Source organism: Heloderma suspectum, chromosome 6, assembly GCF_057233095.1.
Source record: "Heloderma suspectum isolate Gila_16-S chromosome 6, 16-S_ref, whole genome shotgun sequence".
NCBI classification, from domain to species: Eukaryota; Metazoa; Chordata; class Lepidosauria; order Squamata; family Helodermatidae; genus Heloderma; species Heloderma suspectum.
The window spans coordinates 73,787,685-73,806,034 of record NC_139463.1 but is presented as its reverse complement, the minus strand read 5'-3'; the positions used below and the strand labels follow the sequence as shown (position 1 = coordinate 73,806,034).

Here is an 18,350-nt window from a genome sequence, read left to right as displayed (position 1 = left end):
TTCACATGTTACTTTGTTTCATATGGTGCTTTGCAGTTTAATCCCACACAAACCTACTCAGTGGTAAGCTCCATGGTATTAAGTGGGGCTTGCTTCCAGGTAAGGCATTCTGTGCATACTTAAGTTTCTGTGTTGGAAAAAGAATATGCGCAAATGAGTACGCTTGAGATGCTCACACTTCCAGATGTTACTGCTTCTATTTTTACCCTCTAAGTGCTGAAAGTGCAAACAGAACACATAGATGCAATGTGGAGGGGTCAGAGCTACAGTTCCCACAATTCTTCTCCATTGGCCATGCTGGCTGGGGCTTGTAGGAGTTGTAGGCCAAAATACCTGGAGAGCACCATTGTAGAGTAGATGAGCAGGATGGATTGCTGGGCGCTTAACATGGATGGGGTTGAGTTCAGTCAAGCTGAAATGGAGGTGTGGGAGAAGAGAAGCAAGAGAGGGCCTGCAGAGGAACTGGATCTAGAATAGCAAGTTGGAGGAGAGGAGAGAGGGTGACAGAGAGGCAAGTTCAAGGTCTGTGCTTGGTGTGGGGACTCTGCAAATTCTAATCTAACTGCACACAGCCTATCTACAGGGGCTGGATTCGGAACGTATCTTGGGAATAATGTCTCTAGCATGCTAAATGATTCGTTCGATTTGCTCCTAAATCTCATTCACTTTGTTTACCTGCTCCAGCCTATGTCTGGATGCGTTTGTATCTCCATCCAACTCACTTGCAGTCGTTACACTGAACTGGGTTTCCTCCGTCTGCAGCACCATCTGCCCCTGTACAGCACTATGAGAGGGGAGAATTTTTGCATTTTCTCTTACCCTCGGGGCCTCGTGCGTCAATCTTGTTTAATTTTCCTTAGCTATTAATTTGCTCTGGGTTTTTTACCATGTAATTTTTTGTGTGCTAATCACATGGATTAAGCACCTGCTGTTTCTTAAAAGCAATTGTGCTGCTCCTTGAAGCTTTTGTTAACGCAGCAGGTAACTTCCTGTTGAACCACAGTGTGTTGCTTCCCCCACTTTCTGATTTGGGCTTGCTCCTTCAAGAAAATCCTTTAGATTATCAGCCTACAGGGCAGGGTGTTTTATTTTTTAACAAAACGACTGTACAGCATTGAGCATTTGGGGTGATTTATAAATGCATTCCATTATTTTTGTTGTTGATGATAATAATAAAGTTATTAATAACAATAACTTTATTATGAGCTCGGAGGTTAAATTTTATTTCCATGGGTTTAGCTCATGGTGTAGCTTGCTTTCTGTCTCCATGTGGCTACCGGCATGGCTCTCATTAAGGAAGAAAGCTCGACTCCAGTCGGGAGAGGGGGAAGGAAATAGCTTTGATTGCAGCAGTAAACACTGCACTTTCCAAATCAACTTAAATGGGCTTGGCTCTGCACATTTCTCCAGTGTGAGGTCCAGAGGTGTAGTGCTGGACTGGGGCAGGAAGATCTGGGTAGAAATCCCGGTTAGGTGATTCACTCGCTCATCTTCCAATCTGATATCGTATCGTGCATTGGAAGAAGAGTAGGTGATGAAGCCCCGGAGTTCTGGATGACATCATCAGGTCCTGTAATAGTGTTTCCAGAGTCAATATGGGTACAGAGTTGGCATCTGGGTTTGTTGCCGGGTCTGGTTCCTATGTTTGTATCTTCGTTGTTATGTGGCCATTGTTGCTAGTGAGATCATTCTCCTGCTCATCTTCCAATGTGATATATGCCATTATTGGCCAGGAGTGCCCTTCTGCATAGGACAAGCAGGCCAGTCTCTACACAAAAGAATAAATGGACATAAAACTGACAGCGGAAATAGCAACATTAAAAAAACAGTGGGGAAACATTTTAGCTGCCCAGGACACTCTGTTACTGACCCTAAAGTGGCCAGTCGTGTGCAAAGGAACTTCAGAGGAAGATTAGAACAAGGAACTTTCGATTTACTGCTCACCAAGAGGCTAAATTCTATCTCCTGCAGCTTAAATCAGGATCAAGGATTTTTTTAATCCCCACTCCCATATGTTAATTAGCTTAGCAATGCCAGGATGTTGTTATCAGCAACAATTGTGTTGCGAATGGCCACCCTTAATGATGTAAGTGTCACTTCTTAGACTTTCTGGATTTCATTTTCCTCTGACCTGGCAGTTTACTCCTCCCTCCACAACATGTGTGTACACAATATGTATGTGTGTGTGTATCTGCACACACGCACCTGCAGCTCAGGATTACACTTCATGCATCTGATGAAGTGGACATGAGTCTACGAAAGCTTCTGCTGTAATAGATTTGATCGTCTTCAAGGCGCCACAAGACTCTTTGTTTTTGTTTTCTAGCAGTAACATCCATTAACATTCTGTGACATCACAGCAGCTCAACAAGTGGTAAGGAGATCCTTTGCATTCAGAAGGTCCCAGGTTCAATCCCCAGCATCTCCAGTCGGACTGGGAAAGGCCCCTCCCTGAAATCCCAGAGAGCTGCTGTCAGTCAATGTAGATCAGGGGTGGGGAAAATGTGGTCCTCCAGATGTCGTTGTACTCCAGCTCCCATCATCCATCGCCATTGGTTATTTTGGCTAGGGATGATGGGGGTTGCAGTCCCTATTCTGATGTAGACAACACTGAGTTCGATGTATCAATGGTCTGACTCGGTGTAAGGCAATTTCCTATGCTCCTAGGGATAACTTCACCAGCAGCCATTCCACAGAAGGAGACGAGCGGGGAGGCAGCCCTGCTGAAAGGCCTCTTAATTTTTCCCCCTCTTCCCTCCCCTTCACTTTTTCCGTGTGTGTTGCGTCTTTTTTACGTGGTAAGCCTGCGGACTGGAATGCCCTTCTTTTACTGATTGAATGTAAGCTGCTCTGGGAGTTTTATTTAAATGCTAAAAGATGGGGAAAAAAACTTTAAATAAATAAATAAAACTTTCAGACGGGTGAATGAGACAGAGACAGGGATGAGTAGAAAGATGATCAGTTTGAACAGGAGGTGTTGCATCTCAGCTAGCTCCATGCTTCTGTCCTGTATAATCTCCCTCAACAGAATGGGGCAGGCTGTCTCCACTCCTTTGGCCGTCCCTCTGCTGCCTTCACCTGGAAAGGTACTGCATAGCCCACAGTCCAGTCCTAAATTTGAGCATTTGCAAGATGGGGGGTTGTGGCGAAAATTGGAGTTTGGGGATGGTTTGCTTTCTGAGATGCCTCAGGTGTAGCATATGTGATCCCTGCAAGCTGCTTGCCATCTGTTCTAACCCCCTGATATTCCCTGGAAGAATATTGCACAGCATCCCTGAAAATATCAGAACTGCCTTGATGGAGAAGACAGAAATTCCACATAGTCCAGCACTCAGTCTCCAGCAGTGTTAGAAGCCTCTGGGAGGTACGCAAGTAAAGCCCAATGGAAGTTACTCCACTCTGTTGTTTGTACTCTCTTGGCAATCCAAGGTATACTGTCTTGTGATAAAGAGGCTTCATTTTAAGTAAGGTATAACAAAAAGTGGCTGACCTGCTTCCTGTACATTTGGCCCTTTTGAAAGCTTCTGGCTGGCTGACTAACATTTGCAGAAGTAGCACATGGCACAGTGCTTCCTGGCCTGTACCATCTCAGGACAGAAGCCCATGTTATCTCAGGAAACGCGTCCCCTGCTTCAACCAATGTTTGCTGAGATCAAGTGGATGCAGAGGAGGGAAGGATACTTGCCCCCCCCCCCCTGCCCCAAGCCAACCCTCCTGTAGGGCTCCTGAGTTTGTACCCCTGTGGGGAAAAATGATGTAAAATAAGAGTATGGGGAAGAGGGGGAAACAGTTTGAAGGGGCAGAATTGACAAGGAAAGAGTTAAGTATCCACATTCCCATCCTGATTCATACCTGTAAGTCTCCCCTCCCCCTCTAGCATCTCCTGCATTTGTTTTACAATCCAAATATGGGGTTTGGGATTCTGCATTGTTTTCTTTCTAATGTATCATTCTGCCCTCAGATTGGAGGTTGGAGTTAGGGATGTATGAGAAATTAGTTTCAGTCATTTTTGATCAGGGTTTACCCAGTTCATACCTTTTGGCCCAAACACAGAGTCCAACACAATCTGCAGTTGAAGTCTGTTGATTTCTGAGCTTGCAATGTGATTCATGGACCAGGAAAAATGCATTCAGCAGCATACGTAGAAATGTGCATGAAAAATACATACTTTCGAAAAATGTGCACAAATACATCTTAATCAATGGGAGAAGAATGCATACATTTCAAAGATGTGCACAGTTGATGCATACATTTGGAAAATATGCATGAAAATATGGATGAATTTTCATTCAAAAAGAAAAAACGCACAAGCTGATACTGACTTGAGTCAGAACAAGTTTTGGGATGGAATTCAGAGAACTTCAGAGAGCTGAAGTTTTGCTGATTCCTAAATCCCTAGTTGCAGTTTACATCTTGGAATGCTCCCTGAGTAAAACATACCCTCATGTGTGAAGGCTTCAATAAAATCCTTTCCCTTGAAATACCGGATTTCGATATGCTGCAAATTTATTTTGGGTTGTTTTTTTTTAAACTTGGGGTAGCATTCAAGCAGTCATATGGCTCTCACGAAGGACTGCTCTGCGTGCTGTTTCTGCTGCTTTGAATAATTGCCTGTTGGCTAATGGCTGTCACCACATCTTCCGGCCCTAAATTCCGTCAGTTAATTATCCTTTACGTGTAGAAAGACTTTCTGTTTGTTTGCCCTGTGTTTTCTGCCAGTCAATTCCAGGAGTTATGTTGAACGGGAGACCATCATTTCTCTCAGTTCAGTCTTTCATCACTGTTCGTTATTTTGAAGACACAAGGAAACTGCTTTATAACAAGTCAGGCTCTTGGTCTATGGAGCTCAGTACTCTACGCCAGGGGTACTGAACCTCTTTCCACCAAATTCCATTTTGGAGAAGCTGTTGGGGGGGCCGCATCCAGGGCTGGGTGGGGCTGAAGGCAAAATAACCTTTTCGATTTGTGGGGGGGGAGGGGAACTGCACAAAAGCTAGGAGACCACTGAACAATCAGTGGCTGGGGGAAAGGGGTGGCCCCAGGAGAGGGAGGCGTGGAGGGCCAGATTTGGCCTGTGGGCCTGAGTTTCAACACGCCTGGTCTGCTCACAGCAGCTCTCCGGGGTTTCAGACGGTAGTCTTTCCCAGTTTTGCCTGGATATGCCAGGGATTGAAACTGGGACTTTCTGCAGGCAAGACATGCGTGCTACATAGGGATGGCAGAGAATTTCTCCACGAATCTTCGGGAGGCCGAGCGCCGAGGCATTCAGCCCCCTGAAAGTGTTGGGGAAATTCTCCGCCGGCTCCCTGCCCCCCCCCGGGGTGGGACTTACCTTCAGCGAATGTCCCTCTCGGCGGCGGGTCCCGGCAGCGTTCCGGTGGGGGCGGGGGCGGCGGCCAGTCTCCCGACCGGCTGCCACCACCATTACAAAATAAAAAAGTAAAAAAAAAACCAAAAACACACACCCGTGATAGGCTATGTGACGATTAACGTAGCCTATCACGGCTAGATTCCCAAAGTCAGCCGTGATAGGCTACGTAAATTGTCACATAGCCTATCACGGGTGACTTTTGAAAAAAAAAAGCGCATACGCAAATGGTGGCGGCCCATGGGCGCTGCCATTTGCGTAAGCGCTTTCCCCCCCCCAAGTCACCCGTGATAGGCTACGTGACGATTTACGTAGCCTATCACGGCTCACTTTGGAAATCTAGCCGTGATAGGCTACGTTAATCGTTACGTAGCCTATCACGGGTTTTTGTGTTTTTTTTACTTTTTCTTTTGCAGCCGGGGAGACGGGGTGCTTCTCCCCGGCCTGAATTTCAGCCGGGCGAGGCGGGGCGCCTCCCCCCCCGGCCTGAATTTCGGCCGGGCGAGGCGGGACGCCTCCCCCCCCTCGCCTGAACTTCGGGGGGAGAAGCGAAGCGCCTCCCCCCCACTGCAGATCACCCCTGCGAAAAGGTAAGTGACTTTCGTACATCCCTAGTGCTACACGACAGCTTCAGTGCTTCCCAACCTCTTTCATGCCCTTGTTGCAACTACATGCAACACATGGGTACCTGCTTTTTGTTGTTGTTCTCTCCCCACCCCCGTTTCATGTTAAAGTACCAGAGATGCTGTATGAAACTCTTTCTCCTTCAATATATATGTCACACAACTCCTGCCTTCTAAACTACCTTCCACCCCCGCTCTCTTTTCTTTTTAAACAGAAGACTGTGACTGCGAGGGGTACTTCAATGGACAGTATATAGGTGAGAGACTGGTGCGTTTGAACCCACTCCGGTCTTGGTTGTGGGTATTGCCCTTAAATATCTGCTGCTTACATAGGAATGGGGAGGTACATATTCTGATCTTCAAAAATCACTCCAAGATTCCACCCTGGCAAAGCTGAATTCTGCAACCCATGTAAATCACACATGTCGGGAATTTGCAGATCGCTATAATTCTAATTTAATTGTTGTGAGCTGCCCACAGAGCTTCGACTGTTGAACGGTACAGAAATGGAATGAATGGAGAAATAAAATAATGCACATGTGGCCGGTCCATGGGCCACTTGCAGCCTTTGCTGCTCGCAAAGCCCCGCCCCCTATTTCTTGCAGCCATCAGCTGGGCTATGGGGAGCAAATCACTGTCTGGCAGCAGGGAAGCAACAATCATGATTGCTGGGATGAGGTTAGTTAAAGCCTGTTCTCCCCCCCGGATCCTGTTCAGTGTCATTGGTGGGGAAAGAGGCTTTAAACTTGCCCCCTCCCAGTAAGCCCTGCAAGCAGGATCATGGGGCAGGGGGAGAGAGTAAAACATCTTCCCCTCCTCCAGTGATCCTGATCCAGATCGCAGTTTCCCTGCTGCTAGTCGGGTGGCCTAGTTTCAAGACCCTGCTAAGCAGGAAGCTCACTGGGTGACCTCGGACCAGTCTCTATCCCTCACCCTAACTCACCTCATAGGATTGTTGTGAGGCTAGAAGGGGGGATTGACCATGCACCTTCCTTAGAGGAAGAGCAGAGTTTTTTAAAAATGCATGTTGTTACTTTCCTGCTTCCTCAAATTTCTAATTGGGTTCTGATGTGTGGTAAAACTTCCCATCAGATGGACAGATACTACAGTCTGGTGACCAACCACCTCCAAACATGGTTCTTTGCCCACTGCAATAACATGCCCCGTGGCAAACGGCTGTCCCATTTTACCTTCTTCAAGCCTTCCAAGTGTAGGTTACAACCCCGATGGAATCATAAGTGTGACCCTGGAGCTTAACCCCAGGTGGATCATTGAAAAGACATAAAATGGGCTCACAAGCCCTGGAAGCAGACAGCTCTGTTAGGATGGGTAAGAAGAGATTGGGGCGGGGAGCAAGTGTGTACAAGAGCCTTGTGGGGTTGTGTGTATGGAGTTGGGTGCACAGATTTTGGGGAGTTGTCGGGTAATGGGCCCCTCCCTCAGTGAGTCCACCAAGGATGAGGGCTGGATCCGCCTGATCTCGTCTGATCTTGGAAGCTAAGCAGGGTCAGCCCTGGTTAGTACTTGGGTGGGAGACCGCCTAGGAATCAGGCTTTCTGCACTGAGCAGGGGGTTGGACTCGATGGTCTTGTAGGTCCCTTCCAACCCTGTGATTCTATGATTCTCACTGCCATTGCCCCCCGCTGCTGTTGCTCCTTGCCCTCTTTCTCATACCTGCTACCATTTTCTTGCTTGACTGGGGAGCAAATGGGCCATTGGTCATCTAGCCCATGGCTGGGGGGGGGGAGGGGGCAGTGGCAATCCAGCTTCCCACCAGAAAAAGGATCTGTCCTCCTGACCTATTCCTTGGGTCACGATAATGTTGTGTGTTTGACCTTGTAGCCGGCTTGAGACGGAGCTTCCGGCTCAGCCGAAAAGAGAAGCAGAACGGCCAGAATGAAGCCAAGCCAGTTGAACAAACCCACAGCTTGGAACTCCTCACATATGAAGAAGTCACCAAATACCAGCAGCATCCAGGAGAGAGAAAGAGGCTGGTAGTTCTAATTGGTGAGTTGTTCCATGCAAAAAGGGCCCAGTGGCTTTGCCAGGGGCCAATTTCTGTCATAAGAGGCGCTGGAGCTCAAGCTCGACCCTTTCCAAACCTCTGTGAAGTACAGGATAAATGCCCAGGTTTCTTGACTTCTTGTCAAGGCGTGAGGTGCCACAGCAGCCTTCTCCGATGTGGTGCTCTCAAGCTGTTTTGGACTTCAACTCCTATCAGCCCCAGGCAGCATGGCCTGTGTCAGGAATGCTGGGAGTTGTTCAAAACATCTGGAGGGCACCAGACCAGGGAAGGTTGCATTATAGTGGGAGATTCACTCAAAACAAGCCTGGTTTTGTGATCGGTCTCGAGAAGTGCGTGCAAAGATGGCTGAATTTTGGATCAGCCTTCGTTGGAGTCCAGGTTGTTTCAAACAAGCGTGTTTTCTACTGGACAGAGAAACAGTGGCTGAAGTGTTGGGTGAGGATTGTGTGTGTCAGACTGTCGTATTTAGGCTGGATGATTATGAGCTAGTAATTTTTCTCTCAGCCTTCATTCTCCACAGTTAGCAGTGTATTTTATAGGGTTTGCATTTTGCGCTTGTGTGAAGACATTTGGAGAAGTATAAATGGAGTTCTATGTGGTGTCCCGTTGGAGCATGGTCCAGGCCCACACTTTAAGAACACAAGAAGGGCCCTGCTGGATCAGACCAAAGGCCTCTCTAGTCCAGGTCCAAAGGCCTCTCTAGGGCAGGCCTCCCTAGTCCAAAGGCCTCTCTAGTCCAGGCCTCTCTAGTCCAAAGGCCTCTGTAGTCCAGAACACAAGACAGGCCCTGCTGGATCAGACCAAAGGCCTCTCTAGGCCTCTCTAGTCCTGTTTCCCACAGTAACCAACCAGAATCCCGTGGGAAGCCCACAAGAAGGACATGAGGGCAATCACACCCTCCTGCTCGTGTTCCCAAGCAACTGGCAACCAGAGACATACTGCTGCGCCTGATACTGGCGGTCATATAGAGCCATCATGGCTAGTAGCCCTTGACAGAGTTGTCCATCATCAATTTGTCTATCCCCTTTTAAAGCCATCCAAGTTGGTGGCTGCCGCCACATCCCATGGAATTGAATTCCGTAGTTTCACGAGTTGAAAGCCATGGGGGCCTTTTTTTCAGCTCTAGCACCTCACTGGGACTGAGGTTTTATATGAGACTTTTAGCCTGGCCTGGAGAAACATTTTCTTGTTCCTGTAGGCCAGCCTTCCCCAACTGGGCACCCTCCAGATGGGTTGGACTGGAATTCCCATCATCCCCATAGCCATGGGATGATGGGGATTGTAGTCCAACCCACCTGGAGGGCATCAGGTTGGGAAAGGCTACTCTTCTGTGATGGCTTTGCTCCCCTGACTCTGCTGACAAGACTTCTCTGTGGTATTGTTAAGGGCCAGCCCTGGTTCGTACTTGGACGGGAGGCTGCCTGGGAATCAGGCTTCCTGCATTGAGCAGGGGGTTGGACTCGATGGTCTTGTAGGCCTCTCCAACCCTGTGATTCTATGAGGTCGAGCAAAGGGCTGGATGCACCCGATCTTGTCTGATCTTGGAAGCTAAGCAGGGTCAGCCCTGGTTCGTACTTGGACGGAAGAGCGCCTGGGAATCAGGCTTCCTGCATTGAGCAGGGGGTTGGACTCGATGGTCTTGTAGGCCCCTCCAACCCTGTGATTCTATGAGGTCGAGCAAAGGGCTGGATGCACCCGATCTTGTCTGATCTTGGAAGCTAAGCAGGGTCAGCCCTGGTTCGTACTTGGACGGAAGAGCGCCTGGGAATCAGGCTTCCTGCATTGAGCAGGGGGTTGGACTCGATGGTCTTGTAGGCCTCTCCAACCCTGTGATTCTATGGTCTATGATCTACGTTGGCAATTACATTGCTTTGCAGACCAGCACACCTGGTTTAGAAATGATTAATAGTGTAATATCACCATGCTCTTGGACTTGAAACCTCTACGCGGCTTTGCATGCCGTGCTGGAGGAGCAGGAAGCCTAAGAAACACGAGCACCCATGCGTGCTTCCTATCTTCGAGATCCTCTGCCACTCCCAAACAGAACTGAGCAGAGGGGCACATGCTCTTTGCATGGTGAGATTCACATCTCTCCCCACCCCCAGGAGAGACATGAGAAGAGACAGGAAGAAGGGGCCTCCTTCCTCCAGCATCAGAGGCAGTGTGCCTGTGTACACCGGTAGCTGGGGAACATGGGCGGGAGAGGGTGCTGCTGCCCTCAGGTCCTACTTGTGGCTTTCTCATTGGAGCATCTGGGTGGCCGCTGTGTGAACAGAACGCTGGACGAGATGGACCCTTGGTCTGATCCAGCGTGGCTGTTCTTATGTTCATCCGTGTGCTCCTTGTTCCCCCCAGCATGCATTTCTGTCATGTCCAGAGGTCCACAGTTTTTGGTAGCCAAAACCGGTGGTCTGCAAGGGTAGTAGCCAATGTTAGTCCTACATAGAGTAGACCCATTGCAACTAAGTTAAGTCCCATTCATTTCAGTGGGTCTACTAACATTGGATATTACCCCAAGTTTCTGCCCCTGCCGTTCCCCTGCCGAGGGGCACTGGAGGAATCCCCCTGCCACCCTTCCCTGCAGGAAGCAGTGTTCGAGAGCATGCCGGCTTTGGAAGGGAGGAAACTTCCTGATGCACAGAAGAGCGGATGTGTTTGCAGCAGGGGTTGAGACCAAAGACTCTAGTTTTGCCTGAAGAAGAGTTTATATTCCAAATATGTGACAGCTGGTGTGATGTAGTGGTTAGAGTATTGGACTGCTGCTGGGGAGGCACAGGTTCCAGTCCATGCTCAGCCATTAAGTGCCTTGGGTAACTTTGGGCCTGTCACCAACTGCCAGCGTTTCCTACCTTGTAGGGTTGTTGTGAGGATAAAATGAAGGGGAGAGGGGCCATGAACTCCTTTGAGGAAAGGTGAGATACAAATGTAACAAATAGATTTTTAAAAATGCAATATATTCAGAATGCATGGGGCTCAGTAAGCATAATTCTGTGCATCTGAAGCCCCCCAACCCTTCCTTTCCTGCATTTGGCACCTTCTTGTTGCCCAGAGGGGAGGCATGGGGTTTGCTGGATTGGCCCTGCAAGGGGGCTGTCTTTCCACCTTGGGCATGTGATTGCCTAACCCCCTGCAAGTAAATGTAGTGCCAGTGGCTTTTTAAAAAGAAAATTACAGGTGGTGGTGGTGGTGGTGGTGGTGATGGTGGGATCTGGATCACAACCATGGCATGGGGAGGCTGTAAGGGCTTTTTAAAACCCTTTGCTCTATGCTGTGGCCCCGTCGGGCTCCCTGTGCCTCTTGCTTGCAGTGAGAAACATACTCCCACTGGTGTGAGTGGGAGCCTTCCCCCGCAATGCAAATAGTGCCCCCCCCACCTGGATCTGGACCCCAGCAGGGGGCAAAGGGCTAAAGTCCTCTGAACTGCCCTCTTGCAACAAGGTCCTGATCCAGATCGGGGGGTGGGGGGCTTGCGCCTGCACTTTCCTTTTAAAAAGCCATTGACACAATCACTAATGCGTTGAATGGCACCTTGTCTAGTTTGCTCCTTCCCCAACCTGGTGCCCTCCAGTTGTGTTGGACTACAACTCCCAGCATGCCCCAGCCAGCATGCTGGGAGTTGTAGTCCAACACAGCCACGCTGGCTTGGCCATGCTGGTAATTGTAGTCCAACACAGCCATGCTGGCTTGGCCATGCTGGTAATTGTAGTCCAACACAGCTGGAGGGTAATGGGTTGGAGAAGGCTGGTTGGAGTATAACAAGGCGATCTGCTGGGACAGACCTATTCTTGGGCTGTTCCCCCCCCCCCTTTCTTGTTTTGTTTTGTTGAAGTTTCTTCTTAGGGCAGCTACCTGCCTTGTGTTCTGCCTGCTCACACACCTTCTTCCTCTGACCTCTCAGGTTCTTTGGGGTCCCGGTTAAATGAACTTAAGCAGAAGGTGGTGGCAGAGAACCCACAGGAGTATGGGGTCGCCGTGCCACGTAAGTAACATTTGAGCAAAACAAGTTCTCACCTCACGCCATCCGTCTACCCTTTGGCAGAGGGAGGTGGCTCACTTTAGTCAAGGGGCTGTGGCTCAGTGTGGTGGAGCACCAGCTATGCATGCAGAAAGCCCCAGGTTCGATCCCTGGCTTTTTCAGGAAGGGCTGGGAGAGAATCCTGCCTGAAACCCTGGAAAGCTGCTGCCAGTCAGTGTTGACAATACAGCGCTAGATGGACCCAGGGTCTGACTCGGTATAAGACAGCTTCCTACGTTCCTATGCTTCAGGCGCCACATTTTGGATGTCATGAAAGAGCAGAAAAATGCTATTTACTTTTTTTCCGTGTATTTATTCAATCCATATCATATAGGTGAAACATTATCTACAAATGAGATAGACAGTAAATTACTATCAATCTCTCATAACAAACTGTATAAGCCATAGGAGCTATACAACAACAAAAAGAGGATCAACGTAACTCTACATCTATAAATGTATCATTTAATTAAGTACAAAATAGCACAAAGCATAAAATAATACTTGCCTTTACACCAATAATTTAGGAAATAGTGAAGCAGAAATACGTGGTATATGAATATAAATAAATAAATAAATAATGTATATACCATAATTATTTCTTCGATATTCAATATAGGATTTCTATTCCTCCATAAATTTTGGATCCTAATATCTACCATCTCTCAGTCTAACCGCCTCACTGATTTTCAGTAACTGCCAAATTTTAGTGAACCTGTAATTGATTTTGTATTTTTCCACTTTGTAGCAATAATTATTTTTACTGCCGTTAGCAAAGCAGATCTCATTGGTTGGTGAATTTTTGAGATCTGAGATTCAAAGAGCTCTAATAGCATTATTTTAGGGCGAAAGGACAAAATGTACCCAGTCATCCTAGTAGGTTATTTTATTTGTTGTCATGGTATTTTCATTTCCACCGACTGGGGAGAGGCGCTTGTGGGTAGTAAGAGTGTTAAGCTAAAATATGCTGGGGTTGTTTGTAGTTTGACTCTTCCCGTTTTGCCTTTGGCCCCACCCATCACTGGAATGCAGCCCCCAAGAGCTCCAAAATTGAATTTGGCCCTCAGGCTGAAAGAGGTTCTGCGCACAAGCCTTAGAGGAAAGGCAGGATTTAAATGAAATAAGGGAGGCCGCAATCCAATGGGGATAGTCGGCTGCCTCCAAAGTCAGAGGTGACCGACTATCCAATGCAGGGCGGGTCGAGTGTGGAGGGATCTTCTCCTCCGCACCCCAGCCGCCCTGCATAAGCAGGTAGATGGCCGACTTTGGCTGTCTAGCTGGGGCAGGGCAGAGCAGTGGCGGGGAGGCCGGATGGCGCTTAGAAAGCGTCATAATGACACTTCAGCCACCCCTGCCCCTCCCCGACCCCAGGAATGCCCCCTTTCCCCCAATTCCATGCTGTTCTTACGAGCGTGGAGCCAGGGACGAACCGCACCTCTTACGAGGTGGTGGGGGCAGGGAAGCACTTTTCTGAGAACCGACCTCAGAGTGCTGGCTCTGGGGTTGGTTTCCATGAACCAAAAGATTCTATGGTCATCTAGCCACTGTCTAGCAGCCATAGGATTATGTCTTAAATACATTTAAAGCCAACATTATAATAACATAGCAACAGCCACAGAAAACCATATTTTGAACGCTTCCCAAAAAACAATCAACAGAGGTGGCTTTTCTCACCTCATTAGAAAGGAGGTTTCACAAATAATGGGGCAATTGCTGTACAGTCCTGAATTTTTTCAGTCCTGAACTGAACCTGCTGCAAAGGTGGCGTGGGCAGTAATGTCTGTTGACTAGATCTCAGCTGGCAAGTGGGCTTATATGGGGAGAGATGGCCCTTTGTGGGTTTAAAGGTCCACGGCTGAAGTTTATAAATGTGTGTGTGTGTGTGTGTGTGTGTGTGTGTGTGTGTCTGTCTGTCTGTCTGTCTATCTATCTATGTTTTTGTTATTTTTTTAAACTGCATTGAGAGGTTTTTTTAAAAAGACCATAAAACATCTTAAATGATAATAAATAATAATCATATGTAACAAAAGTGGGATCTGTAACAAAATGTTGCAGTGTGGAGTGCCCCTATTTGAGGTGCCAGCCAACCAGCCATGCTCTTTCCCAGGATACTCCATTTCAATCCCCATCCCTACTGGTTTTCATCCCCCCCCCCCCCCCAGTCAGTCAGCATTCTGTGCCCACTGAGCATGCGAAGTTTTCATTGCGAAGTTTTGGGTCTGTCCCTCTTAAGTTTTCTTTGCCTAAATATTTTTTGTACTTCTGCAAACTTGGGATTCCCCCAAGCCTGCTAATACCGTAAACCGTCCTCTTATGTGTGAATACTGCTCATTTGGATACATGAGGATCTACTCTTGGAGAATATTCCAGATCTACTGATACATCTCTAGGTGATTTGTAGAAGATCAGCAAAGATTTCGAACTCCCAATTGTTTAACAATAGCAACAACAAAATGACACCCCCCCAGCTCTAAATTTATTATTCGTTTGTTTGTTACATATATACTGCTTTTCAGTGAACTATCAAAGTGATTAAGAAAAATAATAAAACCATAAAATATAACAATAGAAATTATACTGCTGAAATAAAGGAAGCTTGGGGTAACCAGGAGTGAGGATTTTTGCACGGAAGGACTGTGAACTCCCTTCAGTTCTGGTACTCAGAACAGTTCTCAAATTGTTGCTTCCCAAAGCCTTTGAGTGGAACAGTGGGTTCAAGTTGCGCATGTACGTGCACACACACACACACACACACACACACAGCTCATACCCAACTGAATATGTCTGAGGAAGTGTTTCCTAGTGGGAAGACATGCTGGTAAGAGTCAGTATCCCCGTCACTGCTTGTCTTTGCTGCCGCTGCTGTATAATTACAAAATTCCCAAACCCAGCTCTGGTGTTGAAAGCAAGTGTTGCGTCTGAGCCCTGACTCAATGAAGCCCTGTAAATACCTCCCGCTTTACTTAAAAAAAAATAAAGTGTATGAAACTGGACAAATGTTCCAGTTAGCTCCAGTAGTGTAACGCTACGTTTTGAAGTACAGGTGCTCTCCATGATAGTTCCCATAGTCACACCCCCAAACAGAGTCCAAAAATGCAGACAGTGGTGTTGACCCTTATCAACAAACCCCTGCTAGCAGTTGTCAACTCCATCAGGAGCAGGTCTTTTGTCAAGAGAATGGGCCTTAGTTGCCCATTCAAGAGAAAGGCCTCCTTCACACTGAGCTTTTATCCTGCAGTTGAGATGGCTCCTTCACGGAAGTTTGCGGGCTCTTTACATGATGCCGTGACCCTCCAAGGCGTCTCCTGCACTAAATGCCCTTTGTTCCATTTTTAAATAGATCGCAGATAATGAGCTATCAAAGTACCTTGTTGTGTTCCGCTTCAGTTTCCTCTGTGAAAAGAGGAAAAGCGGCAAGGAGCGAGATCCGTGAAAGATAATGGAAGACTCAGGTATGGGGAGAAGGAGGGGGAAAGGGGAGGGGGAAAAGGAAGCACGTGAAAACGTGCTTTGTGATCCTGCATTGTGATCCTGCATTTAAAATGGAAGCAGAAGGCCCCGTTTTAAATGCAGGATTTTAGGCTGGTGTAGAGATGCCTGAAGCCACAGTAAAACACTCTGCATTGCAACAGGGAACAATATGGTGTTGCTGGGAAAATTCATTTCTGCCCAGCGACTCTGAGGACTGCAGCTAAGCTCAGAGGGAACAGGGAAGTCTGAGGGGGCTGGCAGATGACATTAGAGTCCCTGCTAATGAGAAAGTGTCAGCGCCGCGTCCCCGCAAGGCCTGGCTCTGCTACACCGCTGGATAGCTCTTCGTGTGTTTCTGAAAGAATAGGAGGATGGATTATCCGCACAGCCACAGCCAGTCATTAAGGAGAGGTGTGGGACTGTAAAAGCGGCAAGATTTGGGGAAAGCAGCAAGCGACAAGCTCTTCAGATGCAAAAATGGATAGTTTGAAGCCTCTGTTGCTGCTGTGCTGATTGCGTTTGCAGGCCACTCGCTGCACAGGTTGTGAGACAGGAGCCTGAAACCGCTCCAGAGGAGCTGCTGCCTTTGGATGATGGATGACTTCACAAGCTGCCCATCCGTGGCATGCGGCAGAAATAATTGCCCCAGCGCGCCTTCGATAACTGCTGTGTGTGCAGCCATGTGTCTCCCAGCGCGGTCCCCTGTCCATTTCTGATGATTTGAGATCTCCGCAGATGGGCCTTTCCTCCTTCGGGATGATCCATGCAGATACTGCCATCTACCTTGTTGACACACCTGAGCTGAGTGGACCTCCTGTGCCAAGTGTGTGTCTGTGTGTGCAGAGTGTGCGGGAAAGGCCTGCCCATGGGATTCTATTTGGCCTGTTTGCTATGGCTCTTGGCATACTTATCAGAGTTCCCCTGGTCCCCAGGGCTTTTTAAACAAGGTAGTGTTGGCAGGCAGCTGTCTCAGCGGGCCTTGCTTTTCCCATCGGGACCATTGGAGTTGAAAGTTAGCAGAAGGCCATCTAGCTCTGTCCCTGCTCTTAGAGTCAGATTCCCCTACTCACAAGTAGGCTACAGATCACTTTCCATCACCCTGATTGTTGCCAGGCACAGTGCCGAGGGCAGAGCAAAATAGATCTGAAAGACTCAAGCAAGTGAGCCGTGCTAGGAATGGCAGCTCCAGGGGTCCTAGCCAGTGTGGTTTAGGGGAGAATTCCCTCCAGACATGAGGATCAGACAGTAGGGGCATTGCTAAGCTGGGCCCCGAATCTTTTCCCCAGAGCTCTGAGTGTCCATTGATGCCAATGCAAGTGTTTTTCCTAAGCTCAGTTGCATGATTGTGTGTGTGTCTGTGGGCTCATGAAAAAACGTACTAGCCACTCTTTTTCGTGCATGTTTTACAGCCACTGTAAATTAATTTCAATCGAAGAGGAATGATTCATTTAGGGTGATCTGGGATTGGGGTGCAAATTAAAATATTTATTTTATTTGGTGTGATTTGGATGGGAAATTAATTGGCTGGCTTTGCCTTCCGTGAAATTTAAATCAATCCAAGTAATTGTTTCTAAATTTAGAAACTTTAAATTTACATATAGATATAAATTAGCGTATACAGATTGGTGTCCTATGAGCCTTAGCCCCAAATCTTTTAAGAGCCTAGCAAGTCAGACCCTATGTGTGTGTATATATCTGTGTGTGAAATCTACTTGTTCACTCCCCCCTCCCCTGCCCACCCACACATGTCTGCTCTCCTCTCCTAATTGCTGTAATGAGCAGGAGTCCAGGTGTGTTCCAGAGCGGGAGGGAAGATGGGGCAGGCATTGGGAACAGGAGGGGATTGTGTCTGGAAGGCTGCATGATATAAATGCATAAATATATTTAATATGCCTTCTAAAACTATCTGAAATAACCATTGCAGACCCCCCTGATCAGGATCAGGACCATGGGCAGGCATGGTGGTGGAGGTGTTTGCTTCACCCTGTCGTCCTGCTGAGTATAAGAACATCCCTGCTGGATCGGGCCCAAGGCTTATCTAGCCCAGTATCCTGTTTCCCACAGCGGCAAGCCACTTGCCCCAGTGGGAAGCCCACAAGCAGGAGACAAGGGCAGTTGCCCTCTCCTGCTTTTGCTCCCAAAGCTGCTGTTTGCTTTGCCAATGGCAGCTTCCTCCACCCTGCTACTGTCACATAGCAGCTGGCGTAGTGACGATATTTTTCTTTCTTTTTCTGGGACTGTGGCATGGAAGGAAACAGTTAAACCAGGGGTGCACAGCCCACAGGCTGCACGTGACCCCATGGGAGCCATGACCCCTCTTCTGCCACTGCCGCTTCTTTCCTAAGCCTCAGCAATCCTGCGTCTAAGATCTGCTGTTTTCCCATTGCTAGAAGTGGCAGAGAAACAACTATCTCGGTGGAGATCACTGGGAGATGGGGGGCGAAAGCCTCTCCCAACCCCCACTGATCTCTAGATCTCTGAGGAGAGGGAGGGGAGGTTTAAACAGAGGTGTGTATGTGTGTGGTCCTGAACCTAATTGCTCCCCTCCTACATTAAATGCATCCCATATTTAACGTTGTGTCTAGCTTGGCCTGCAGAAGAGTTTGGAGACTGGGAGAGGAGCTGTTCTTCCCCTTGTTAATTTTTGCTTCTTCCCCATTACTTTTCCCCTTCCCACCATCTATTGCCTTCCGGGCATCTGCTCTTTGGAAGTTTTTCTTCATTTTATATCAGCCCCACCTTTAGAAAGGATCGGAAAAAAGAAAATGCTGGGGAGATGGTGGAGTAAAAATGAAATCAACAAAACAGTTTCTCAGAGTGTGTGGAGTGGAATGGCTTGATTTGATC

At 48.0% G+C, this 18,350-nt stretch overlaps 1 protein-coding gene across 1 annotated transcript in view; it reads left to right on the top strand.

The window, feature by feature from the left end:
• MPP3 (MAGUK p55 scaffold protein 3) overlaps window positions 1–18,350 on the top strand; it is a 91,494-nt gene that overhangs the window by 54,036 nt on the left and 19,108 nt on the right. The window contains exons 12-14 of the mRNA XM_084808290.1: window positions 6,210–6,248; window positions 7,834–7,998; window positions 11,916–11,996. Of these exons, the coding sequence (XP_084664416.1) occupies window positions 6,210–6,248; window positions 7,834–7,998; window positions 11,916–11,996 (285 nt within the window). The remainder of the gene's footprint in view (window positions 1–6,209; window positions 6,249–7,833; window positions 7,999–11,915; window positions 11,997–18,350) is intronic.